Source organism: Dermacentor silvarum, chromosome 6 (genome assembly GCF_013339745.2).
Source record: "Dermacentor silvarum isolate Dsil-2018 chromosome 6, BIME_Dsil_1.4, whole genome shotgun sequence".
NCBI classification, from domain to species: domain Eukaryota; kingdom Metazoa; phylum Arthropoda; class Arachnida; order Ixodida; family Ixodidae; genus Dermacentor; species Dermacentor silvarum.
In genome coordinates, this window is record NC_051159.1 from 147,973,739 (window position 1) to 147,999,796 (window position 26,058).

The 26,058-nt window shown below is 45.9% G+C and overlaps 1 protein-coding gene across 4 annotated transcripts in view; it reads right to left on the reverse strand.

The window, feature by feature from the left end:
- The window catches only part of LOC119456187 (cytoplasmic polyadenylation element-binding protein 1), a 42,720-nt gene that overhangs the window by 3,235 nt on the left and 13,427 nt on the right, over positions 1-26,058 (reverse strand). For 3 of the 4 annotated variants that reach the window (XM_037717813.2, XM_037717816.2, XM_037717815.2), the window contains exons 5-9: positions 25,883-26,021; positions 22,641-22,842; positions 19,355-19,885; positions 14,808-14,902; positions 12,916-14,481 (exon numbers count right to left, since the gene is read on the reverse strand). In XM_037717813.2, coding sequence (XP_037573741.2) covers positions 14,296-14,481; positions 14,808-14,902; positions 19,355-19,885; positions 22,641-22,842; positions 25,883-26,021 — 1,153 coding nt within the window. In that variant the 3' untranslated portion in view covers positions 12,916-14,295. Of the gene's footprint in view, positions 1-12,915; positions 14,482-14,807; positions 14,903-19,354; positions 19,886-22,640; positions 22,843-25,882; positions 26,022-26,058 lie in introns of those variants that run through there. The other variant, XM_049669594.1, reaches the window with a different exon arrangement.

The window sequence follows — 26,058 nt, forward strand, 5'->3', positions numbered from 1 at the left end:
GGGTACGGTCGTTGACACAACGGCTGGTGCAAGCCGGTGTCAATGTAGTACGCACTTCCGACGTTCGGCCCAATGGGCTGAGACACATCGAAGGAATCTCTGAAGTGGTGTAGAAGCTGAAGAAGCTCGGAGCGTCGGCAGGGGTTAGTGTAGTGGCGATAGAACCGGAAAACATGTCACTCGACGATCATCATGCATTGAAAGGGCAAGGATTCGTGAAGTCAAGATGGAAAGAGTCGTCTGGCACAGTAACAAAGCAGGAAGAGTCAAGCTGTTCCACGCGGCCGCGACATTCGCCGACAAGCAACATAACCGACGCAGAAAGCGGATTGTACACAAGAATATTGCTCATGCCGGCGGCGATGTCAAGCGTTGCAAAAGGCAGTGGAACGGCTTTGCGACTCATAAAGATGTCAGATGGCGTAAAGAAGACCGTCGCATCGGTGACGGCATCGCAGACGACTGGGACAAGGGCAAAAGTGCCAGGTGGAATGTCGGTGTTCTTACGCACAACCAGTTTAGGCGGCTGATCAAGAGCGTCGTGGGATGGTGCGTCACACAGCGGCGAAATTCAACTTCAGCTCGTGCGCAGTCGATGACGGCATTATGACGGGACAAGAAGTCCCACCCCAGGATGACGTCATGTGAGCAGGCAGGAAGAACATAAACTCGACAATGTACAAAACGCTTGTAAAAGCCACAGGCAGTACAGGCTGCTAGAGGTGTCACGTGCTGCGCGCTTGCCGTGTGAAGCGTCGTCTCCAGACAGCGGCGTGGTCACCTTGCGCAGCGAACGGCAGAGTTTGGCGGCTATAACAGAAACGGTGGCGCCGGTGTCCACAAGCGCAAAAGTAGAAATACCTTAGACAGATATTGTGACCATGTTAGCAGGAGAAGAGCGAGGACTTGGGCAGTTCGAAGATGGCGCAGTTCTTGCCTCGCGAACTGTGGCGCTTAGTATTCCTGGTCGGAGGATGCGGGTCGGTGACGCATTGGGGAGAGTGATCGTCGACGAGGAGATGGGGATCGGCGCGACAGAAATTCAGGGAGGTCAGAAGAAATGTAGCGCTGGGAGGGACCCGGGGCTGATTGGCGCATGGGCTGACCACCATACTGGAACGGACGGGCAGCGGCGTCAGGAGCTGGAAGGCGACGGCGGAAATAGCGAGCGACGTGTCCAGGCATGCAGCAGGCGTAACAGATGGGACGATTGTCAGGCGTCCGCCGTGGATTGCTGTCTCTCGGCCCGGCCCAAGAAGCAGTAGGAGCAGCGGGTGGTGCAGACTGTTGCAGGATTGAGAAAGGCGGCTGGGGAGGCCTACGCACTACCTGCGCATAGGTAGGAGGCACGGCAACAGGCTGCATTGCCTGCGCATACGTAAGAAGCGTGGCAACAGGCTGCGCTGCCTGCGCATACGTAAGCGGTGCGGCGACAGGCGGCATTGTCTGCGTATAGGGAAGAGGCGCAGCTACAGGTGGCTGGTGGTGAGCGACGGGAACAGCTTGTGTGACCTCTTCGGTAATGACAGAACGAGTGTCGAAGGCAGACGACAGGACGGCTCCTGAGTTAAGGGGACCAAGGAAAGTTGACGGGCAACCTCCTCGCGCACAAAGTCCTGAATCTGCTGAAGCAGTGGAGAGTGGTCGGAAACGGTAACCAGACTCGCTAGCGAGTCGGCGGTAGACAGAGGCTGCCGAGTCAGGGTGCGTTGCTTCTTCAGCTCTTCGTAGCTCTGGCATAACGTGACTACTTCAGAAACTGTGCGCGGATTCCTGGCCAAAAGCATCTGGAATGCGCCGTAATCGATGCCTTTGAGGATGTGCTGAACTTTATCAGCTTCGGGCATGGCGGCGTTGACACGTTTAAATAAAAAGGTCGACGACGTCTTCAATGTAACTAGTGAAATTTTCACCAGTCTGCTGTGCACGGGCTCGCAAGCGCTGTTCAGCACGTAGTTTGCGCACAGCAGGTCGACCAAACACTTGAGTGAAAGACGTCTTGAAAGTTGACCATGTTGGGATGTCGACTTCATGGTTATGAAACCAGAGTTGGGCAACGCCAGTAAGATAAAATATGACGTTGGTCAACTTCGCGACGTCGCCCACTTGTTATGCGCGCTCACCCGTTCATACGACGTAAACCAGTCCTCCACTTCCGTTTCATCTGTACCGCTGAAGACCTTCGGATCACGTTGCCGAGGAACCCCGGTGCAGATGACGGGCTGGGGCGCAGGCGCCGGCGGGTTGGTGTTGTCGGTCATGATGGGCAGAAGTGTTCGGGTTCAAAGCTCCAGGGTGCAAGCGGCGGGGGAAATCGAGCAACCTCCACCAATTGAGAAGAGGTTTATTGGCGGTGTCCGTCAAGGACGCTACGAGTTCCAAAAACGGCGAGGCAGTGTGAGCACCGTCTCCAAAGACACCAGCGACCAACAGCGCGAGCAGAGCGGGCGAGCGTTGGCGATGCCGCTGGACGGAGGGCGTCTTCTTCGTCACACAGCAGTGAAAAGGGCTGTCTCACCGAAGGTCGGTTGCGAAAAAGTGTACTAGATGTTGTATCGTTTATTGTTGAATAGCATGGATGTTCACAGTTCGAGCTTACTTTCAGAAAGTATAAGAAACTAGAGTATGTCCTCTGCAGATCAAGAGACCACACATCTGATTCTACATAGAGGCTCTGTATGGACTTGTTCTGAAGGCACCGGTCGCGAGGGGATACCTAGATGGTGCACAGGATCTAGCATCTTCAGAGCGCTGGGTGAAACAGATTGGTAGACTACAGCACCATAGTCTAAACGCGAGCATATAAGGCTTTTGTGCAGAGGCGTGAGGCACTTCCTGTCACTACCCCACGTTGTGTGCGGCAGGATTTAAGGATATTTAGCGTTCTAGGCATTTACTTTTAATGTGCTTTATGTGAGAAATAAAGTAAGCTTTGAGTCTCTAGTATGATACCTAAGATTTGTGTTCTGCATTCAGGAATGCGTTCTCCATGGCGCAATAATGGGCTCTGGGACCAGGCATCTTTTTGTGTAAACAGGACACAGGAGCTCTTTTGGGGATTGAGCTTAAATCCATTCTCATTAGCCCACTTAGAGAGTTTGTTCAGGCCTAGCTGAACTTGTCGCTCACAGATGGACAGGTTACATGACTTGAATCCTATCTGCACGTCATCAACATATGCACAATAAAATAAACTTTGCGGAATACAGGAGCGCAATGAATTCATTTTAACAATAAAAAGGGTGCAACTAAGGACGCCACCCTGAGGCACTCCAGTTTTCTGCACAAATTGCCTAGATAAAATGTTTCCAATTCTAACACGGAATGTCCGGTTAGAAAGGTAGCTTTCAATTAAGCTAAACATGTTTCCACGGATTCCCATTTCGGAAAGGTCTCTAAATATTCCGTAACGCCAGGTAGTGTGGTATGCTTTTTCCATATCGAGGAATACTGATAGAAAGAATTCTTTATGAATGAAGGCATCACGAATAATGCCCTCAATGCGTACGAGATGGTCAGTCGTCGACAGGCCTTCCCTAAAGCCACACTGGCATGCATCAATCAGTTTGTTCGATTCCAGAAAATGTAGAAGACGGCAATTAACCATCTTTTTGAAAAGCTTGCAAAGGCATGTCGTAAGCGCTATTGGACGGTAGCTCGTTACCGAGGAGGGATCTTTACCCTGCTTCAGAACTGGAATAACAACAGCTTCTTTCCATGCAGCTGGAAGGTACCCGGCAGTAAAAATTTTATTAAAAAGTACTAGGAGCGTCCTTAATGTGTCTGTGTGGAGATCTTTAATCATGTCATACATGATTCTGTCAGCCCCTGGGGCAGAGCTTTTACACACGTTCAAAGAAGCTCTTAACTCAGCAATACTAAAAGGAAGGTTATAAGCGTTATTCTGTGTGCACTTACGGTCGAGGCCTTGCATTCAGCTATCTGTTTGTGTATACGAAATGATTCGGAGTACTGGGTCGAGCAAGACACACGCTCAAAGTGTCACCGAGAGTGTTGCCTGGTCCTCCAAGCCATTCCTTGTTCATTGACAAGCGGTAATGGATGAGTTTCCTGCCCCTTAGCTTCTAAGGTCGTTCATACTTTAGACTCTTGTGTATAAGATGTTATGCCAGATAGAAACCTCTCCCAGCTAGCCCTTCTTGCCTGTCGCCGCATCCAGTTTAAATTCTATGAGATTTTCCGCAGTCGGGTAGCGACGCAGTACACCCCACACTTTGTTCTGTTTCTTTCGTGCCAGTCTGCACTCCTCATTCCACCAGGGGACCCGTCTTTTACATGAGAGACCTTTTGTTTGTGGAATGAATTTTTCGGCTGCGTCGATTATAAAACCAGTAAAATACGCTACAGCGTCGTCAATACTAAAATCGTTGATAAAATCTTGTGTTAAATAAGTTGAATCTTTAAAACTTTTCCAATCACCCGATGGTATTTTCCAGCGTGGGGTGGGCTGTCATGTTCCTGTATTAAGTTAAGCATTACAGGAAAGTGTTCGCTCCCAAATGGGTTCTTGATAACATTCCAGTCTACGTAAGGAAGGAGGCTCGCAGTGCCAATCGCTAAATCTATAGAAGAATATGTATTGTTGTGGATATTGTAATAGGTAGGCTCTTTTTTATTAAAGAGGCACACACCAGATGTTACCAAAAAGTTTTCAATAAGTCGACCCCTGGCATCACACTGGGAGTATCCCACAAAGTACTGTGAGCGTTAAAATCACCGGTTATATATAGGGCTCCGGGAGCTGGTCAGTCAGCTTGTAGAAATCTGTTTTTGCTAAGTTGGTAATGAGGCGGTATGTAAATGCAACAGATTGTTACTAATTTGTTAAGGAGAATTGCCTCGCACAGGACACCGCCTCAAGGGGCGTCTGAAGAGAAAGGTTCTGACAAGCAACAGACTTATCTACAATTATTGCTACTCCACTGGATGGGGTAACGGCGTCGTGACGGTCCCTCCAGAAGATAGCATATTGTCTGAGGAAGCTTGTTTGTTGGGGTTTTAAATGCATTTCCTGAACACACAGCACTTTGGCTTATATTTATGGAGGAGTTCTGTGGATATCGTTGAGATTATGGAGAAGTCCTCTCACATTCCATTGTAGGATTTGTGTGTCCATTTGAATAGTGTTTTATGCTGTATGTTCAAGAATGCAATGTTGGCTCACGGGCCTTTTCCAGGCGCCGTGACACGAGATTTTTCTTTTTTGGAATGGTAGATAGAATCGTGCTGCTCCTTAGGCGCTGGCTGCGCCCTCACGCTTGGTGTTGTGTCCATGTCCTCTTGCGAGGCGCTGGACACGCGCTCTTGTGGGCGCTGTGTTTGCTTTGAAAGCCTCGCCTCAAAAGACGAGACCTTGGTGCCCACCAGCCCGGAGGTTGATGGGCCCTTCTTAGATGGCGGAGCAGCACTGGCTGCACCCGCCGAGGGGGCGGATGACGTCACTGCCGGCTCACTACGCATGTGCCAGACAGCCGCCGGGGGCCGTTGTGGCGCTGCCCCCTGACGCGCCACTTCGGCAAAGCTGCTCTTCGGCAGGTACAATACCCGCCTCCGTGCCTCCTTTAAAGTTATATTTTCCTTCACTTTAATTGTCACTATTTCTTTTTCTTTTTCCTGGATGGGCACGTGCTCCTCCGTCACAGTTCACACAATGTAGAGAGCTTTCACAAGACTCAGAGGAGTGTTCATGACCACTGCATTTCGCACAAGTTTGGCAGCCTCAGCAGTTCTGGGAACTATGGCTGAACCGCTGGCATTTGAAACATCGAAGAGGATTTGGCACTTCTGACCTAACACGAAGCTTGATGTACCCGGCCTCGATGGACTCGGGCAGAACAGTTGAGTTGAAAGTACGTATTAGATGCTTGGTCTGGAGTTCTTTGCCATCTCGCCTCATTTTAATCCGTTTAGCATTGATGACATTCTGGTCACTGAAACCCTCCAGGAGTTCAGCCTCACTCAGCTGCAACAGATCATCATCTGAAATAACGCCACGGGTGGTATTCATGGTTCGGTGGGGAGTTACTGTTAATTGGGCATCTCCAAATGACACTAGATTGAGCAGTTTCTCGTATTGTTTGAGATCACGGAGTTCCAAGAGGAGATCCCCGCTTGCCATCCTAGATGCTTTATAGCCTGGTCCAAAAATATCAGTCAAAGACTTTGAGACAAGGAATGGCGAAATTGTACATACTGATTTGTCTGACTTTTCCGGGTGAATGACGTGAAATCGGGAGAAATTCTGCGTTTGGCGTCCAAAAAGCTGGAAGACATCTTCGGTGCGCCCTCTTTTCTGACAACGATCAGGGTGTCGGGGGAATTGTTCAGCCATAAGTAAAGAATTTTTCGGCAGCGACACCAGCCACCCACCCAACGAGGGGACTCTGCAGGACCTGGAAAAGACAGGTCCTGCAAAACGCCAGCTGTACGCCACTACTATAACCAAATACATATAACCAAGGGTGGTTACAACACACAAGGTTAACCCTCGCCGCCAGGAATGTTGGAAGTAAATGAAAGAGAAAAGAAGACAGGAAAGATTAAAGGTGAGCGAGAAAGACGAAGATTCAAGAGAAGGACAGGAAAAGGCGACTGCCGATTTCCCCCAGGTGGGTCAGTCCGGGGGTGCCGTCTACGTGAAGCCGAGGCCGAAGAGGTGTGTTGCTTCCGCCGGGGGGCAATAAAGGTCCGAACACTCGGCATCGGCTCAACCCCCAGGATCCCCTTTTCCCCGGACACAGCTAAGCCGTGCACGGCTACACGCAGGAGGGTCAAACCCCCATGTGCTCGGGTCCGTGGTGTCGCAAACCACCAAACGCCTGCTTACACAGACGCCCCTGCGGGGTTCCAGGAGAGAGAGAGAAAGTTATTATAGGAAAGATAACTGAGATGTCGAACTTCCAAGAGAGGTGTACAAATCTGCTAGCCTGCCATGTTCACATGATCAAGGCGTAGCTACAGTACGCAGATTGTGGGAAGTAGGTAACACATATACGTACATGTTTTCATCCCTGTGGACACTTTAGTTCCCACTAAATTTAAGTGTTCAAAGCTGCATCATCTGTTATAGCTTGTTTCATCAAAAATGTAACTGGTTACTTGTAATTGTTTACTGAAAAAAGTAATCAAATTATGGTGATTGTTACCAAGTAAACAAAGTAATCAATAAATTACAAAATTACTAAAGAACATGATTGATTATTACAAGTAGATAATTACGTGTAATTTGTTATGTACAAGTCTGATTCCATTGAAAAGCGTGATTGAGCTCTTGAGTAGGTACAGTCTGGGCAGGTTGGCAGGAGGGAAGACTGATAGCATACATGTCAAGCACAAAGGTTTCAACAAGATCATTTATTGGGCAAGTTGGTAATTCATCATCTTGAAAAAAAGCAGTGCTCATGGATGCTACCACAAAAAAGGAAGGCATAAGACAGACAGACTTGCAGCTGAAACTTTTATTGAAGAAACACAAATAATACTATGTAAAGGTACCCATAGGCATCGCATGATAGCAGCGTCATGCAAAACCATAGAGTAAAAACATTTCACCTATCTAAGACAAACACACACAGAAACCTGTGAATGTCAGGACAGCGTGCTAATGTCGCTAAAGCAAGCAAGTCTACATGTGAAAGTGCAAAAGGTACCTGTTTTAACAGGTCGTCATTTGAACCCTGCATGTGCCCTGCATGCAGTAACATACAATTTTAGTGTTCCTGCATAACGGCAAACATAACACTGCATGCTTACATTGCTGCACATTATACGAGTGCAAATTGTGTTTTAATCAATGCTTGTGCTCCATTAAATTCATATTAATAATTTATTATCTTCCTGACGACTCCCTTATATGTGCGTGCCCACAAGGTCACGGCAACAGATACACAATGCGAGTCCTACCTACTACAAGGAAAGAGGGGTGCTTCACTTTGCACTTTTGCTTGCTATGTGTCCTATGTAGTATAAGATAATGCCCTGTGTAATGAGATTTAATTAAACATTTATCAGTCCAGTCTAGCAGCAGCTAGCGGCAGAGCGAACAGCCCGAGCTCTCTGATAAACACAGAATGGGTCGTCATCGTCTTCAAGCTCCTACCGAAAACATGAGGCGCGTCTGCTTCATTACATTGGCCCCGGGTGTGAAACGGAGCCATCCTAGCGACTCAGGGAGCAGACAAGATGAGGGGGTCGTAATACGGCTTGAGCCGGTTAACATGCACTGTCTTGTGACCCCGACAACGAAGGTCCGGCGAGGTGGGACGGGCTCAACGATATAGTCCACAGGTGACGAGGCATCGATGATCCTGTACGGACCGTGGTATCATGCAAGCAGTTTAGAAGAAAGACCAGGAGTGTGAGGCGATATCCACAGCCAAACAAGGGAACTGGCAGGGAAGGTAGGCGTGGCCTGATGACTGTCATGTCTTGTCTTATGACGCCCTTGATCCTCGCTGGTCAGCGAATGAGCCAGCTGGTGGCAATCTTCGGTGTATCGGGCGAGTTCTGAAATTGTAGTGCACTCGGAGGCATCAGGTCGGTAGGGCAGGATAGTATATCCAGTGGACACAAAGGCTCACGTCCGTATAAGAGAAAAAAAGATTAAGAACCGGTAGTGGCTTGTGTCGCGCTGTTATAGGCGAACGTAACGAATGGGAGTACGGTGTCCCAATTGGTTTGGTCGGACGAGACGTATATCTTCAGCATGTCGCCGAGTGTTCGTTTGAAGCGCTCCGTGAGACAGTTCGTTTGGGGGTGATACGCGGACGATTTCCGGTGAATGATCTGGCACTTGCAAAAGAGGGATTGTATCACTTCTGACAAGAAGACAAGACCCTTATTGCTGAGTAGCTCTCTAGGAGCACCATGGCGAAGGATGAAGTTGCAAAGAATGAACATCGTAACGTCGTGCACGGTCGCGACGAGGAAAGCCGCAGTCTCGGCGTAGCGCGTCAGGTGACCAACACCAACAATAATCCAGCGGTTTCCACAACCGCTGTATGGGAGCGGGCCATAGAGGTCGATGCCTACGCGGTCGAACGGTCGAGCAGGACACGGTAGCGGCTGTAGTGGGCCAGTAGGGCACAGTGGAGTTTTGCTTTGTTGAAAGACGCATGATCGAACATACTGCTCGACAAACTGATACATTCCACACCAGTAATATCGTTGACGCAGCCTTGTGAAGGTTTTTAGGATGCCGGCGTGGGTGCTTTGAGGGTCGGCATGGAGACATGCGCAGATATTTGGGCAGATATTGAATTTTTTTCACAAATTAGGCACTGAAAAACAAGATGCATATACATATTGTATATGCATGCACACATTAAACCTCACAGTATAGCAGAGCTCAACTCAAAATCTACAAAAGCATGCGCCTTTGATTGACCTTTTGTCCTGTTGTCAAAAAATGAATCGTCACGACGAAAAAAAAAGAAAAAAAAACTAAATTCCTATTACAGGTATTCCTAGAAATTTCAGTTGTTTAACTGCAGTAGGCAATCAGACTTGAACACGGTTTCCATTGTTTGAGCGCGCCATGTTTGTGTTTCAGACGCAGTCGTCAATTAAGTGTGATGACAGGTTCTTTTATGATTTCAAACGGTTATCTGTGGCGGAGCCTCCGAGAACCCAATTGAGGACAATTGAGGACTAGTTCGCAGAGGATGGGAGGCGGCGAAACGACAAAAAGACGTGGCGTTCGATCGTCTCACGTACCACAATGTCGATGAGATCGGCGGATGAGCGGGCGACCAGATCGAATAACCAGAGCGCGGACGTAGCTCCGGCAGCACGGGCAGATGGCGGTGGCGTTCTGGCCCACAGAGTTTCTCACTATAACTCTTTAAGTTCTGGCCAATTTAAGGCAACATGTGCACGGCACGAAGAGGAGGCGAAGCACACGCCGCTCCGCGAGGTGGTTGCTAGGCAACGCGCTGTGTCGTCATCGTTCAGCGAGGTTCAGCAAGCTCACACAAACTCCGAACCGGACAAGCGCAAGCTTGAAGAAGCATTCCGGAGCGAAGAACTCGCTCCCCAACTCTGGGCCGTCCAGTAGGTCCACGACGCCGCCAGGAAACTCAACCTCCCGGTTCCGTCGTGGGAGACGCCCGCTCCATGAGAGCCCCAAAGCTCTCGTGGCCTGCAGGACCTTGAATAAAGTTGATCTGATTCCTTCCTTCCTTCAGCGAGCCAAGGTGTCTGAGAGGTAAAAACCTTCCGACTGATACTCTGTGGTGCTGGCTGGAGTTCAAGTCGATCCACGTCACTGCGAATTTTTTCACGACTCGCTTCTGGCCTCAGCTGGCGAGTCTGGTTTGCTGTTCAGACAAACTGACGTAAACATCTGTCTGGCCATCATCTGCTTACGCTTCCCTTCCCACCCATTACCACACCTGAATTCTCAAAGCCACCAAAGTGCTTACTATCTAATAAAGATGTCATTAATTCATTCATTTCTTTTTCATGGCAGACGCCGGCGTTTACTTCATACGGTCATGTTCCAATGCTTCGCCCTTCGGAAGAAACTGTAATTTTTCTTTTAATTTTCTTATATATTTTTCTGCTCGTGTGTGTGTGTTCTTGAGTGCGTTTATTTTGGCTAGCCACGCTCTCCCATCGCCTGCTCTTCACGCTTGGCAACCCAAATCTAAAGGAGACAGCCCAATCAACATCAATATCAACGTCATCTCGCTGTTTTTGTTTTGTTCGCATGTGCGTTTGTTTACGATGAGTTTGCGGTTGTTTCGCTCAAAATTCCCACCAGAATGGTAAGCCAAGTGTTGATCGTTGTAGACATGCTTGTACAGCACGCAGCAAGCGTGCTCCCTGTTCACGTGGCCTCACCGATGGACCAAGTGACCAAGTATAATATTTGCGCGCCTTGCGAACGCGAACTGTCATGTCCGGCATGCACCATTTCTAGCTTTTCATATGCGTAAATATGAGTGCTGTTTCGTTTGAAGTATTTCCAATAAGAACCCTAGAACACCGTGAATACTTGGGATTATATAGCCCGCTAGTGACGGAAAGAAGAGATCAGCATAAAAGAAGTAGTCTTTGAATTTCGTGCGTCTAACTCGTCGAATCACGGAATGACCTGTGACGCAATACCTATGTGGGTGTACCGCTACGAAACGCACGTGCCTGAGCACTGATGCTGTCGGTGATGCGCTGACCCACTCGCCCTTTTCTCTGTCGGATGTTATTTTACATCATGCATCCTCCTTATCAGACTTCAAGCATGCGCACTGATCGGATGACCTTGCAAGCCTAACTGCATCGAAGAGATCGCTGATGCTGGAGCAGCGAGCACGTTTGCTTGTCTCGTAAGCAGCGTGCATTCACTCTTGTAATTGAGAACCATAAACGAGTATAACAACTTTCTTGAAAGCCATGCAGGGTCTTTATTTTGTAACTATTAATTTCATCTTCAATTCTTTTCGCCTTTTATCATTGGCTCGGATCTTGCCTTTCTTTCCTATGGTATACTCCATTTCCTACCGCTGAGATCGGCCACACGGCGCGAAACACGAGAAAACAGTGAAAAAAAAAAATAAACTGAGCATTACAAAATACAGGCGCCGACTTTAAATATGATGAATCAATTGAGACTCTGGGAGACAAAGAACGAGCCGATTTTAAAAAATCGACATCCGAGTCTTGGCACTTATTTCATCCGCCCCACTTGAGTAAACAACGAAATTGAATGGCGCTCGACAATGACCCGCACTCACTGTGGGCCACGAACCAGTCGGTCGTAAGGGACGGATGATCGAAATTCTATCTCCCTCGCTTCCTCCTGCTGCTTGCTTCTGTCAATTCAAGTTTATTATTACATATATTAGAAATGATATAGTTGCGCATATACAGGAGGAGGTCCCAAGCTTTTAATCACTGTTGGCAGGACCTCCTGCACAAGTAGAATGAGTAAGACTACAAATTAAAGGCGTTATTATGACAAGGTAAAGGGAAGAAACCAATGACCGTATACACAACCACCCCCCGTTTTGAAACTGCATTTATGCCTCCAACAGCGTGACAGCATTGTCAGCTGTGGCAAAAGTTTTCAGATCGGAATGCCAGGGCAGCTGATGTACTGGGATGTGCATGTTTGGCTGCTATGAAGATGGCTCTAGCATGAACTTGTCTCTGTCCTTTGGCAGCTGCAGAAAGCAGCCATTCAGGGAGAGTTGCCGCCTGTTGCAGAGGTGCGGGCAGCACGCAGAAATTTGGACCCCAAAGGGTCCAAGTTTTGCCACGTGTACTGGCAAGGCAGTGTAGTTAGCATGGGAAACAGCGCCTTCCGATGCTTGCCATGGTGGTGTTTGCCAACAGTGAGCTTCACCATAGGATGTGTGCAAACTCTGTAGACTAAGAGGATAGCTACATTGCGAAAATTGCCTCTGGCACTTTAATATTAATTTGTTGCAGGCACTGCAGGGCACATTTTTCATTATGCATTGAGTTTAACTTTCAATTTTCAGACCAAGCTGGTAGCATTCATGGCACAGTGCTTCTCCGGCTGTAAAGATATGGCCAAAATACGGGCTGGAAATTTGTGCAGCATGAAACAAGTGGGGGCACACACACACACACACCATCCAGATGAAAGACACGAGCAACATGCTGGCTGTTGCTGCACCACAACCACGCGCCAATTGCACTACCTTCCATTACAGAGTTCGTAACACTACAAATTTCAGATTTAATTGACATTAGTTTACTTCAACCAGTTTTCTAGCAAGGTCAAATTAGTGAAGTCTGGCACATCTCCAAAGCTTAATTGCACCCTTCACTTGGTACACTTTAGCTGTGTGCAGTGCTGCTATTAATAGCACCCTCCTTACTTGGAGCACTTGCAAAATTCACTAGCAATGTGATCAAGCAGAGACAAGATTCATATGCAGGAATTTATTTTTCTTAGGATTACAGAAAAAAATGAAACATTGGTCTCGATGTTCCCAATGCACGAAAAACTTCAAAAATTTGCAGATCCCAAACTTCCATGCAAAAGGAGATGGCTTCAAGACCTCCTATTGCACTTAAGAAATTTGGTCCATGATCCATTCCGTAGTCAAATCCGTACAGAGCTACCGGTGTTTCTCACTAAATAGAAAAAAATACCTCAACCTTCAAGCACCCTATTTGCCCAACAACAGCTGAGCCATTAAAACTTTGCACCTGGAAATATTTAAGGCATTCACAGGAACTGTTCATAACAGCGTAGAAATGCAGTAGACTACAATGACATGATGTCTGTATTTGTTTCTTACATAAAGAAGGAACAGTTTCAAATGTTTAAAAATAGAAAAAAAAAGGCTTGACTAGTAGAATGTGCTAACGGTGGAGGATGTCGTACAAAAAAGGGCACGTATGTAGAAATATTTTAAGAGCAGAGCCGGGGGGTGGTATTAAAATGGTCTTAAGAAAACTACAAAAGGCAGCACCGGATTTTAAATCCTTGCCCATGTATGCCATCTGTACAGGTAAAACTAATAAATATACCCCCGAAGAACTCTAGTAAGGAAAAAAATCACGTTGGTATCGCAGCACTTTGTGGACTACAGGGCTTTGAGAATAGATAGCCCCTGTAAAATAAAAACACTTGTTCGAGCAGAAAAAAACATACACAAGACGTGCTGGAGTAGGTAAACAACCTCCACAAGAGCATAATAAAGGACTAGCAATTGAAAAAGGCACACGAGCAACGACGAACATCCACCCTGCCAGTGCATATCAGCCTCTCCTGAGGCAAAATATTTTTTTTTCTATGTTAGTACTCCGTACTAGTAACGGGCAATACAGAAAGGGAAACCATCCGCAGACACGAAGAAAAAAAGGCACAGCAGCAGCAGGGAGGATGGACGTGTGGGACACTTATCCCTGTTTCTTGCACAAAACAATAGGTATAGCACTTTTTTTTTAGTTATTTAACAAAGAGAAGGAAAAACAATCTAACAACCACGCATAACAACCAGTGCACACGGCATAGAAAACATGAGAAAAAAAAAAGTTCCCCTATCTCTCTCTCCAGTCATCTTCGGTGGAGAGAGGAAAAAGGTGGGATGGCAACAAAAAGGTAACACAGCAAGGTTAAAACAGAGCGCGAAAGAAGAAGAGTAACAGTAGGAGAAATATGTGCACGAACAACAACAGGGGGTTAAAACAAACATGGGGGCGGGATTGCGCTGAATAAGAAGAAATGCTCGAGCAAGGAGGCTGCTTCCTAAAAAAAAGGGCTGCTGGGGTATAAGTTGGCTGGTGGAGGGATGTGGCTCAGCGTGTGTTGGCTTTGTTGCGCATCAGAGGCTTGTGGTTGCGCATTCCGTCAACATTGTGGTGCCAATTCCAGCAGGTGCGGCAAAAGTAGCGGAAGCAGACCATGTCGCGGCAGAAGATTGGGCCCGGCTGCTTGTTGCACGAAGAGCACATGGAGTCCTCCAGGTAGGGATCCACTTGCACCTGCATGCAATACGAAACTGTACTTGTGCACCTCTACAGCCATATTTGCCAATTCCCCGGACATCACAGTGTGCTACAGAAAATAATTTTTAGAGAACATGCCAGCAGTTTACCGTTTTGTATTGCACTTTCGTTCCAATGAAAAGCGCTATGAAACCTCAGTGGAATTCTGTAATTTCAGAGGCCGCATAGTACACCTATATTTTGAAACTGCAGTCTTCTGAAAACTTTAGTTTCCATTACTTTGAAGGGAGTTCTGGCCTGTCTGCGCGAAAAGATTTCCATTATAGAAATCTTGGATTATCAGTAAATGCTAGTATACGCACCTTTTTTGAAAATCGAGGAGTCTTAATCTCCACAAATGATGCAGCCACAGCCTTCAGGTAGCTCTTCTGGTTGTTGAATGTCACCCTGCCAGACCCTGTATTGATGAAAAAGAAAATGATATGGCAGTAGGAAGGTACCGGACAACCAGTACAGGTAGCTGGATGTGTTACAGTTTTAACTGTGCACAAAGCAGATTCTGTACACGTAACTATACTACAGTCAAGTTCTGTTAATTTGACCTTGACAGGAGTGACGAAAATGAACGATTTAACCAGCGGGCCAAATTAAACAAGATGAAAACATCATCCGCTTATTCATTTGGCAGTATTTTACCGATTCAAACACGCCCCAGAAACAAATGCGCGCCCGCTTTCTATGTGTCCAAAGCAGAAAACTAACTTGAGGTAAATTAAAGCTCCTAAACAAAGAAATTTATGGCATCAGCTTTCACTGCCACAGCCGTACAAACTCCTAGATGACCTCCAATCGGGAGACAGTAAAATGCGGTGCAAGATTTTTTAGCAAGAAAAATGAACAAGCGTCTAAAATGCGGTTGCACAGTGGTTTCCGAAAGTCAGCTTCGCCACACGGTATTTTAAAGTCAGCTTTGCTGCAATACAGCTATGTTATGTGACAAAGCATACAAACAGTTTGTATTGCTCAATTTTCTTTGAAAGAAAAAAATGAACATGTTAAAATGGAGTAGATGCTGTAATCAAACATTACGAGCGTTGCTTATTGCTTAAAGATCTTCCTAGGGCAGGTCGCAAATAGCCATTTTCGATGAGAGATTGAATTGTGTTAGATGCATTCACTGTCCCCGAAGCTTTGCCGAGACAGACGCTGCCAGTAAGGGGGTCGCTATTGATGTCACCATAGGGATCAGGCATGTGGCATGCTGACTGGTCAAGTTCAAGTTGTCCGGCGCAGACCAATTTTATGATCGAAATATGAAAGTTTGGGCACATAGAAAGGCATGGGCACTGGCTGGGACCGTAGGACGAAATTGAATTAACCGAAAAATCACATTAACCGCAGTCAAATTAATGAAAGTCCGCTGTACATACAAATCCGCACCGGATAGTCAGCCTGCCATTCATCCACAAAATGCCCATAGAAAGGATAAACCATGGGATAAAGATCCTATGCAGTTTTGAAATGGATGCTCATGGCCGCAGAAATATCAGTTGGTAGCATACTATAACAAGGTGGTTGGCACTGTCATCCGAAAGCACTTGAGCTTTTTTTTTTAATTTAAGAGCTTGCTTCTGCAACATATTCCACACCATGGGATGTAGCTGATCATGACTACCCAAGCATCTAGTTGAAGCATGTCACCAATGGAATCTGAACAACCAGCCAATCAACATTGCTCATTTTTATTATGGCAATGTGCATTCATTTGACGGTGCACTTAAGCTGCAAAATATTGATTTCTCCCGATTCATAGTTTGGTCTCCCAGCATAGCACAAAGCAGACTATTATTGGTGAGAGAACATTCGCAAAGGCTTGAATGGTCAAAACATGCTTGCGTTCCTGGCAGGTGCCTCTGTGAAATTGCACCCAAGGCCCTTACCAGCTGCTCTGTGTATGCAGCTTGCTCAATGCTAAACACCAGGACCATCCGATAAACGGTCTTTTATGCTGACACAGTCTCGGCGTACCTGAATGTCACCACTGCACATCAACATTCACCTGCATGCATGGCTTTGCAACATTTTTCTTGGCGTCTGTGCCACCTGTTATATGTGGCCCCTTGTCATGGCTGGCATACTGCTTACCGCCTAGACGTGGCAGCATTTCTTGTCTTTGCGAGACAAAGCTATTTTTCCTACAGAGAGGAGAGCAGGCGTGGAGTACTTTTTTGGAAGGAGCTTATTCGGATTTATTAAAAATTCACCGAGTCTAAAGCTGCACATTGAGCTATCAGCGAGAAATTTTTTACAGCTCGAAAGGAGGGGGCACGTGCCCAGTGTGCCATCCCCTGCCCACACCACTGATGCCTTAGTCCATGGAGAACTACAGAATTTTGACCATCTAAGGTTCTTTGACATGCAACAAATTTAAGACCAAAAGTTATTAGATCCCTCCCCTCCATACTGGCATTTGGAATGCAACTGTGGCAGTATGGAGTCAAACCCATAACATCATGCTCCGCACCAGAGCGTGCTGAATTATAAGATTGCAAGCACTTCCCTACATCATGCTTGTTCAAGGGCAGCAGTGTTGTTACTGGGCATGTGGTTATTGAGATTGAATAAAAAAAGGACAAATAGGAATAGGAAAACAAATGAACCAGGGAAGGTTTTTTTCATATGTTGCTGTTAATTCACTTTGCAGCTACTAATTCATTGCTCATCACTTTCCTAAGCTTCGGCTTCATTAATTTCTTTCTGCCCGAGGAACCCATACAGATTTCCCTTTTCATGAAACATCACTTTCTGCATTTCAACCATCCCAAGAGCCCTTCACAGACGTACGCCAATCTGACAATTTAGGTATACATCAGAAACAGCAAAGCTGTTAAGCTAGTTCTCGCACCCTTCGGGAATAGTACTAGTAGCCTATTAGATATTTCATGGCCTTGCTTGAACTCTGCAGCAGTTGCCTGCTGCTGCTGCGTTTGAGCGCAGTTGTGACTGGCTGCAAGTGAGGGCTTCCACACACAGCTTTCACTGCCAAAGCCGCACAAACTCCTAGATGACTTCCAATGTAGAGACAGTAAAATGTGGCGCAAGAAAAAAATTTACTGGATAACAAAACGCCAAAATAAGTTGTCTATTTGAATAAGATATATACAAGGCAATGTTTATTTTATAAGCATTGATAAATATGTTTCAGAGCAAAAATTTAAGACTAATTATGTAACATTTAATACTGAGCATGCTGACACACAATTCTGCACAAAAACAGCCATAGAACACCCCTTAACAACTTTGCTGTACAAATGCAGCAGCTATAGGAATCAAACCAACAGTTGCGTGTACTCAAGCAGATCACCACAGCCATGTCACTACAGCAGCTAAACATTTTACCAGCCAAAAGTTTCCAGAGCAGGTTGCAAAGGATTGGTGCTGCCTAAGAGAAATCTTAATTTTGGTAGTAAAGTTTGTCTGAAAATGCTGAAAGTAGCTTCATTGACATTATTGCGTCGTCGTGACAGCAATATTTACTGCTGCCAGGTAGTAATAAGGTACCTACATAAGTGTTGTGACATTGCTTGTACAGAAATAAACACAAGTGCTGTGCACTTGCATGCGGCAGCCACAGCATTTGCAGAACACTATCAGGACATCATAAGGCATTTACCTCATCGTGGGTACCAAGATTGGTTCACAGAAACAAGGTCTAATAGTAAATTATTTAAGGCACTCTAACGCGTGCCAGTAATTTTTCTAGGATACGGACTTTCAGTTAAACCAGCAAGATGACAAGTTGAAAATGTCACGTCAGAATTCCTTTTTATAGCTATGCGGTCGCTTTAACAGAGTATAAAAGAAGGGAGACCAAGTCATGCCATGCTTGCAATAAAGCCAGAATAAAGAGCACATAATGGGAACTAACAGAAGCAAAAGAAATGCAGTTGAAGGCAGCTGAGAGAGATGGTGACGCTTCCAAAGCTTGTGAGAATGTCAGTGCTGTTAACAGTACAGGAGTAATTTGAAATCTCAAGGACGGATTATTGCGCTGTGTGCACCCTGAGAAGTGGTGCATGCAGTACAAAAATCTGTACCGCTGCTCAGGGAGAGTTTGATAAAGTGCGGATGGTACCTCCAACCATGCGCTTGTGCATTGTTAGCAGATCTTAAGTCTCTACACTGTCTATGCTTTGTAAGTGAGAGGAGCTAGCATGAATGCATCTTGTCATTGCTAGAACTACAACTGCACATCCCCGCAGCTGCTTTTCTGCACAGTACATGCACACACTCACTTGCAGCACATTGGGGGGACACAATAAAAAGCAAATGTCGTATATATATTTCTTTCAGAATTATTTGACCGGCATGGTATGGTGTTGCCTTCTATTACAAAGGTCCTAAACTCTTAAATGTATAATATTACTGGATTACCTGTGCTTGCTCATAACACTAAAAGAGGGTTAATCTTGGCTTATACAGCTGCTGCTCACGACCGCACATCACAACACAGCTTGCTGTTCAGAGCAGAGACTATTTCTAGTGCTGGAAGGCTACAGCAATAGGTAATTGCAGCATTAAAAGTTAAATTGCACAGTTTTATGTGCAAAAACAACGATCTGATGTCTGGATGAATGTTGACCACCTGGGGTTCTTTAACGTGCACCTATATCTAAGTACACGAGCATTTTTGCATTTTGCCTCATCAAAATGCGGCTGCCGTACCTGCGATTGAACCCACAATCTCAGCAGTGCAATGGCATAACCACTAAGCTACTGCAGCGGGTGTACTTGCAGCATTGCTGCCAATGTTAGTGCCACTGAATCGCTAAATTTGTGCAGTGCAAGCACAGCCACAAATATACACATGCAGAGCAATGAGAAAGGGTGTAGTGGAAGCCTTCCTCACCAATTGGGTACTTGTACTTGTCCGTGTCAATGCCCGCATACAGGACTCCCCCAAAGAGTTCTTCCATCACAAGGGCCAGGCCCTGCGCATTGAGCATGCCATGCAGGGCTCCCACAAACACAGTCTTTGCTGGGTCCAGCCGCTGTGACGGGCAGCGCACATAGTTGCTGTCACTCAGCACCCATGGGATCACTTGCACCTCCTTGCAACGCATGCGGCGCGATGATATTTTGTAGTACCAGTTGCCGCCATTCATGAAGTCCTGACTGCATGACCGCAGCAGCATCTTGACCTGCTTCTCGTTCTCAAAGATGATGTACACATAGCCCGCCTTGGGGGGAAAGCTCTGGCTCCGCTCGCGGCTTGGCCACTGCACCTTTATGTTGCCGAAGGAGGCAAAAGCCTCTACGAGGCCCGGCTCGGATATGTCCCAGGGCACTCCTCCCAGGAACACTTTGCATGACAGGGATGAGCTCTTGAGAGCACGTGGAGGCAAGGTCCCACTCCAGCAGCAGCTGGCCTCCGAGAAACCTGCGGGGATGCAGTGTCGCAACATCAGATCAGTTGCACTGAATGCATAGTAGGTTGTATGCGCAACAATTTTAAAAGCAGGCAGGATGACAAAATTCTTTAGCAATGACAGTGGTCGAGCTGCGATTAATGGTGCGATCCTTTTTTTTTTTACATTGCTTGGTCCACCAAGGCATTTGTTTTTTGGCCACACCGTTTTGACATTTGATTGAGGTTTCTGGTTCCGCCAATGTAGGTCGTCTGGCAATTTTTATGCGGTATTCATAGACAACAAAAAATCTCATTTTACATGAGTCAGATTTATGTGTTAAGAATCAGCTTGATTCTAAACGACAAGCATTTTCAGACCCATTCATTCAGAGAAAAGGTGCATGTTAGATTCGTGTAAATAAGGTAATAAGTACTGCTGGCAGATGCAATTCTTCGCTTTTCTATGTAACCTGTGAGTGTGTGCCTGATCTTGTGCTACTTGGCACACTACGGTCATGGTAGAATTCAACACACAGGGTAAGCTCAACCACCAGATGACTAAGCTATGCAGGAAAGCAAGCTTCTCAACAAGGGGCATGGGTTTGCGAGCAGCGAGGATGCAAGTTAGCACAACGAAAGGGAAATGGGGTGATAGCATAAATGAGTTCAACTGCAACAAGGTTGCATTTCCAAGGAGTGAAAGTCCAATGTGCCAGCTTGCCAGAAAATGTGCCAGCTTCTCGCTGCGCACAGACATCTTGGCCCTCAGTGCAGCACATTGCACTTCTGCCTACCCCCTTGTTTAATGCTTCTAGTGTGCAGTGTCAGCACTGGCTCACATCACTTGCACATTCAGGTTCTGAAATAAGGGCTTGACAAAGTCGAAAGCATGCAAATTGTGCTGTCTATGACTGTGTACCTACATTAGACTTCCATTAGTTCAACTCTAAATTTTTTGGTTAATTCGATCTCAACTAAAGGTCCCGGCCAGTGCCAATACATTTGAGCGCAAGCTTTGTTATTTTTATCCTAAAATTGGCTTTTGCGGGATAATTCAAACTTGACTATTTAGCACGCACTTGGCTGAACTTGTTTAATGGCTGCATAAAGCAATGGGCAAATATCACCACGATATGAGCCTGAGCGAGACCTAGGACTTGCACAGATGCCATGGGCAATGAGGAATCTGCAATTGGTGTTAACATGATGCATGTGCCCATCACACTATGCTAAAGGCACTATTCGAAACATTCAAGTACAGGTGCATTACACATTCTTAGTTGGGGTTATAATTTTTTTTAATGGTTATACTTTTAATGCAATTGCAGATGCCCTCTCCCACATTCACATCCTGCGTTGCTCTACGGTGTGTTCTATTCTTGCAAATGCAGTATTTCAATTAGTGAGACAGTCATATGTCTCGCAGTGAAGGAAAACAAGGGGGCTTGCTGCACATGCTGTGCTGCAGGAGTCCTGCGTGCATGTAGTGCAAAACACAAGGGAAAATGGTCCTTTTCTAAGCACAGGTCACAGCAAATAGCACATCTTCATTTTGGTTGCCAGATGCCTCTGAGTTGATGGACATTTGATGCTGTATAGCAATGCACAGATTCGAGAGAAGATGATTCCATTCTCCAGATTAACAAGGGTCAAGTAACAAGCTCACTGTAATGGCTTACTAGTATATCTTTTACTGTTGGCAATGTAACTAGTGCTTCAACATGTTAATGTGAGAAAAACTGGGTAATCAATTTATCTGCATATTATTTGATATTCAAAGTAAGATATATGTATTCAATTCGAGTTACAAAGCTTTAATATTCGCACATCCCTAGCAACTTTTCATGCTTACTTGCTTTGTTCCTTTATTACAACTCCCATTATCACACAACTCTGGCTAACTTATTTTGCTACTGATTTTCATGGTGCTCAGTCTACTGCAGGTTTACTTTTATCACCTCTCAGTGTTGCATGGCTGCTTACATTTGAGCTCGCTCCCTCCCTCTTTTTTTTCTATGAAACTAAAATAAAATTTATTCTAGTAGGAAGGTGATAAAAATATATCTAAAGGAACTCGAGCTTTATCCCAAAGCAACTCGAAAGTGCTATAAAGTACTCCTAGTGAGGATGAGACTGCAGACAAGGGCAGTGTGTAGATCACTTTTGTGGCTACCATTTGCATCTGCAAAGTACTCAACGGCTACACACCCTGAGAACAGCTGAAATTTCAAACAGAAGCCTGCGTGCTCTTGGAAGTGTGTCACGCACCAAAAAAGATGAAGAAAAAGGGGGAAGCGGGGCTCATGATAAACGTGGTGCAGTCCCTTGGCTACTGTACGAAAGAAGGCAAGGAAGAAATGTGGCTTGCATATGCTAATTGACGCAAAGCGGGACAGGATCAACATTGGCAGTGAAGCTCACCTCCTGCCAGCATGACAATGCAACATTTATTTTAATAATGGACAGATGTGAAAATTTATTGCAGTAAATGCTCTTTAGCGGAGGGCATTCTACAACTTCCACTGTATAAAATTGCAATGGGGCCTAATGAGGTAAGAAGTAGCTAATCTAAGGCAAAATATTTTTGCACATTGACCTCAATGGAGTGTGGCGATCATGGTCAGGAGTCAAACTCGCAACCTCATGCACAGCGGCAGAATGACACAGCCACTACAACATGGCAGGTTTTCAGTAAATGCAGTGCCATTCTTTGACCACTGAGGTTTGAGTTCAAAGCCTTTCGCCATTCAGACACCCCTGAACACAAGTAGCCGGCTGAACTCACTCGCAGCAGATCTGTGCAGCTTAGCCGCCTTCTCAATGTTGTCAGAGTCTTCCAAGCCTGAAGTGGGTGGGCTGCCAGCAGGCGACCAGCGCTGGTCCGTGAGAAATGAGAACGGGTTGCTGAGCAGGTCCAGATCTGAGCGCATACTGAAGCCATTTGTATGCGTGTGGGCTCGAGGGCTAGGCGTCATTACCAAGGAGTTCTGCAATGGACGTAATGTCAGGTTACAATTCGCAAACACTATCCAATGTGCCATGTGCTTTTGTACAGTTCTATAGGCAGAGTACAAGCACACTAAAACCATATTTAGTTAATAATTGTATAGTTGTAAATGGTGCGAGGAACATAGTACCATGAGAAAGAACGGGGCCGGCACAAAATTCATGCTCCAAAGTGAGAGTTTAATGAAGTTGATACCCCCTTTTATACAAGCAATGGAAACATGATTTCACTGTTACCAGGCAAGGTAACCAGTAGCAGAATGTAGATCACCATTTTCTCTCCTAGCCACAGAATTTTTTTTTTTGTTTAGCTGCATCCCAAGCTCCACCAGACAAAGACATTGCTGCTGAAGAGGCCACTATTGGGGTCACCACCGAGTTCAGCCAAGTGCGTGCTAAATAGTCAAGTTTGAATTATCCAGCAAAAGCCAATTTTAGGATAAAAATAACAAAGCTTGCGCTCAAATGTATTGGCACTGGCCGGGACCTTTAGTTGAGTTCGAATTAACCAAAAAATTTAGAGTTGAACTAATGGAAGTCTAATACAGGTACACAGCCATACACAGCACAATTTGCATGCTTGCGACTTTGTCAAGCCCTTATTTCAGAACCTGAATGTGCATGTGATGTGAGCCAGCGCTGACACTGCACACTAGAAGCACTAAGTGCTTCAAGGAGTGGCAGAATTAAGTATAAATATGATGCATGCTACCATGCTGGCATTTGTAATATAATGTACATGCACAGTAATGTATGCAGTGTTTAATAACCCTTTGTCAGGCGCGAGAAATCTCAGTTTCAGCTATACCTTTCCCCAAATGAACTGTGCCACATGGAAGAACAGCAAAAAAAAAATTATTTCCTGTACAAGAATATTATCAGAAAAATCTGCACGACAACACCTGTACCACAGATAACGTGAGGCCATGAGCGAAAGTGGGACACACATTGTCCCTCTGTACACTTTGGGCTTCATCGTTTCAGGCTCCGAGGTGATTACGGCTTCTTATGGAAGGGTTGAAAGCAAGCAATGCAAAGAGGCACTTGGCAGGCCTTACACAAGCATTGTGCATGTTTTCTGCGAAGTAGTTTAGCACCACTGGCACCTTTTACGCGTAGTGGTGGCGCACGGGTAGTGCCCCTGCCCATGGAACCAAACGTCTGTTAGCACCACTGTCATAATTCAGCAGTTCTTGCTTCCTCTCTTGTGATATACTAGACTGCGCCAACCCTTGCGAAAGCTCATCCCATTGATGAGCTGTCTGCACAGCATTACCCGAAAGAACAGGTATGTCATGCCATTTCGGTAGCAGTGCTGGATGTCTTCAACCACTACGTTCCGCATACTTGCAGGTAGCTGATAACAATGGCTCACTCTCATGCCAAACCTGTCTACAATTGATCTAACTGCATTACTGGAGTGCAAGAAGTAATTTATGCGCTTGCCAGTCAACTTTTTCGTGGCGCAAGAGCAACAAAATTCACGCGCTTGAAGAGTGACAACAGCCAAATAAAACAAAAAAAGCAAAACAACTAGAACTGTTAGTGCCACCTACCAATTCAAATAAAAACTAAATCATAGTTGCTTTATCTTCTAAGAGATGGCGCTATCTGTTTCTGTGGGGCTACATATGTCCCTCTGCGCACTTGAGGCAGCTTTCGCTTGTGGTTCCAGGTGGGATATCTATGTCCCAGTGACCAACAATGGGTTAAGATCGTTGATTGTGGCTGTATCACCTCACGTTTTCATGGCACAAGCTTTTAGTGAACAGCTTTCTTTGCCTTTTTCGGCTGTTTTTGTGGTAGGTGCGACGGTGTTGGGCTTGGGCGAGGGAAGGCGAAGGAAACGTGCTAGCGGAAAATGCGTGTGCGCTCGGGCAACCGGTTCACAAAGAGGGGCGGGGGCAAGAATGAGAGGAGGGGAGGGCACTGTCACTCCTTGCTCACTCCTCATGGAAAGGAGAAGGCAAGCGAGTTGTCAGGAGGGGCGGAATTAGGCTGTTGCTAGGTCGCTTGCCACAGGAAGGCGCTGAAGGAAAGGGCGCATGCTCACGGCAAACGAGTTGCGGGAAGGGGCCGGAGGGGGCTGGCACTCGCTACAACACAATATGTAAAAACAAATAACATGAATTTTTTCACAAATACAGTTCATGCAAGTTTAACTCTGCCTTGTACTTATGATTAGTATTTTATATGTGGTATCTACATCCCCTACAAGCACTTAAAATGTCGTCATGGGTTTTTAATTTTGTGGGAGCAATATATCAGGTTCTAGTAGCGACAATGCTGCAATTCTTTACAAAAAGTGTGTTCAAAGAACACTGATGACATATGGTCAAGATATGCGTCTTACAACTGGCTTATATCAGTAGTTATTGCACATCTAACAGCTTCTACAAATGTTGAGGTTTTGAAAGAACAAGTGCATGAGGACTACAAGTACATGTTGGGCATGCATAAGAATGCACTATGACCTGTTTGTAACACAAGTGAAAGAAAATTCCTACCGAGAAAATGGAGATTCGCACAATGTGTATACTTACAAGTGCATCCTGAAATCAGAGTGGCGAGACATTCCATTAGAAGATATTTCTCAACCAGGAGTTAATTCATGATCCACAAACAGCATAGGTGCACAGCTCGAGCTAGTTTTTTTTTTTTTTTTTTTTTTACGTGCCATTAGAGATTTAAATTGTCAGTATACATATTACTGTTTGCTCAATAGCAAAGCTGCAGACAGGAGCAGCTGTATTGGTGACACCATCTTGCAGCACCGTGTTCAACTGTTGGAATTGTTTTTGTCACCTGCCATTGTTCTTGTGCTGAACAAAGTAGCACTTAAGTAGAGCAGTCACTGCAGTGATAATTTTGTGTGCAGTGGTTAATTAAACTCCACATCAGAAGATGTAATTGGCACTGTTGCTTGCAGATCTACATCTGCAGTGTTCCACATAATGACATGTTCAATCGCACATCCGCTGGAACCAAACAGTCAGCAACAGTTCTTTTTGGGGTACATACCATGAGATCCGACAAGGTGCTTATTTCTGTGCCACAGCTGACACCACTGGAGTCCGACTCTGGGGAAAGGCTTCTGGAATCCCGGAATGGGTCACATCCATAGGCTAAAGACCGCTCCGCAGATGGGCTCCCTTGATAGCTGCAAATGCAGAATATGTTAGTCCAACATGTTCTCA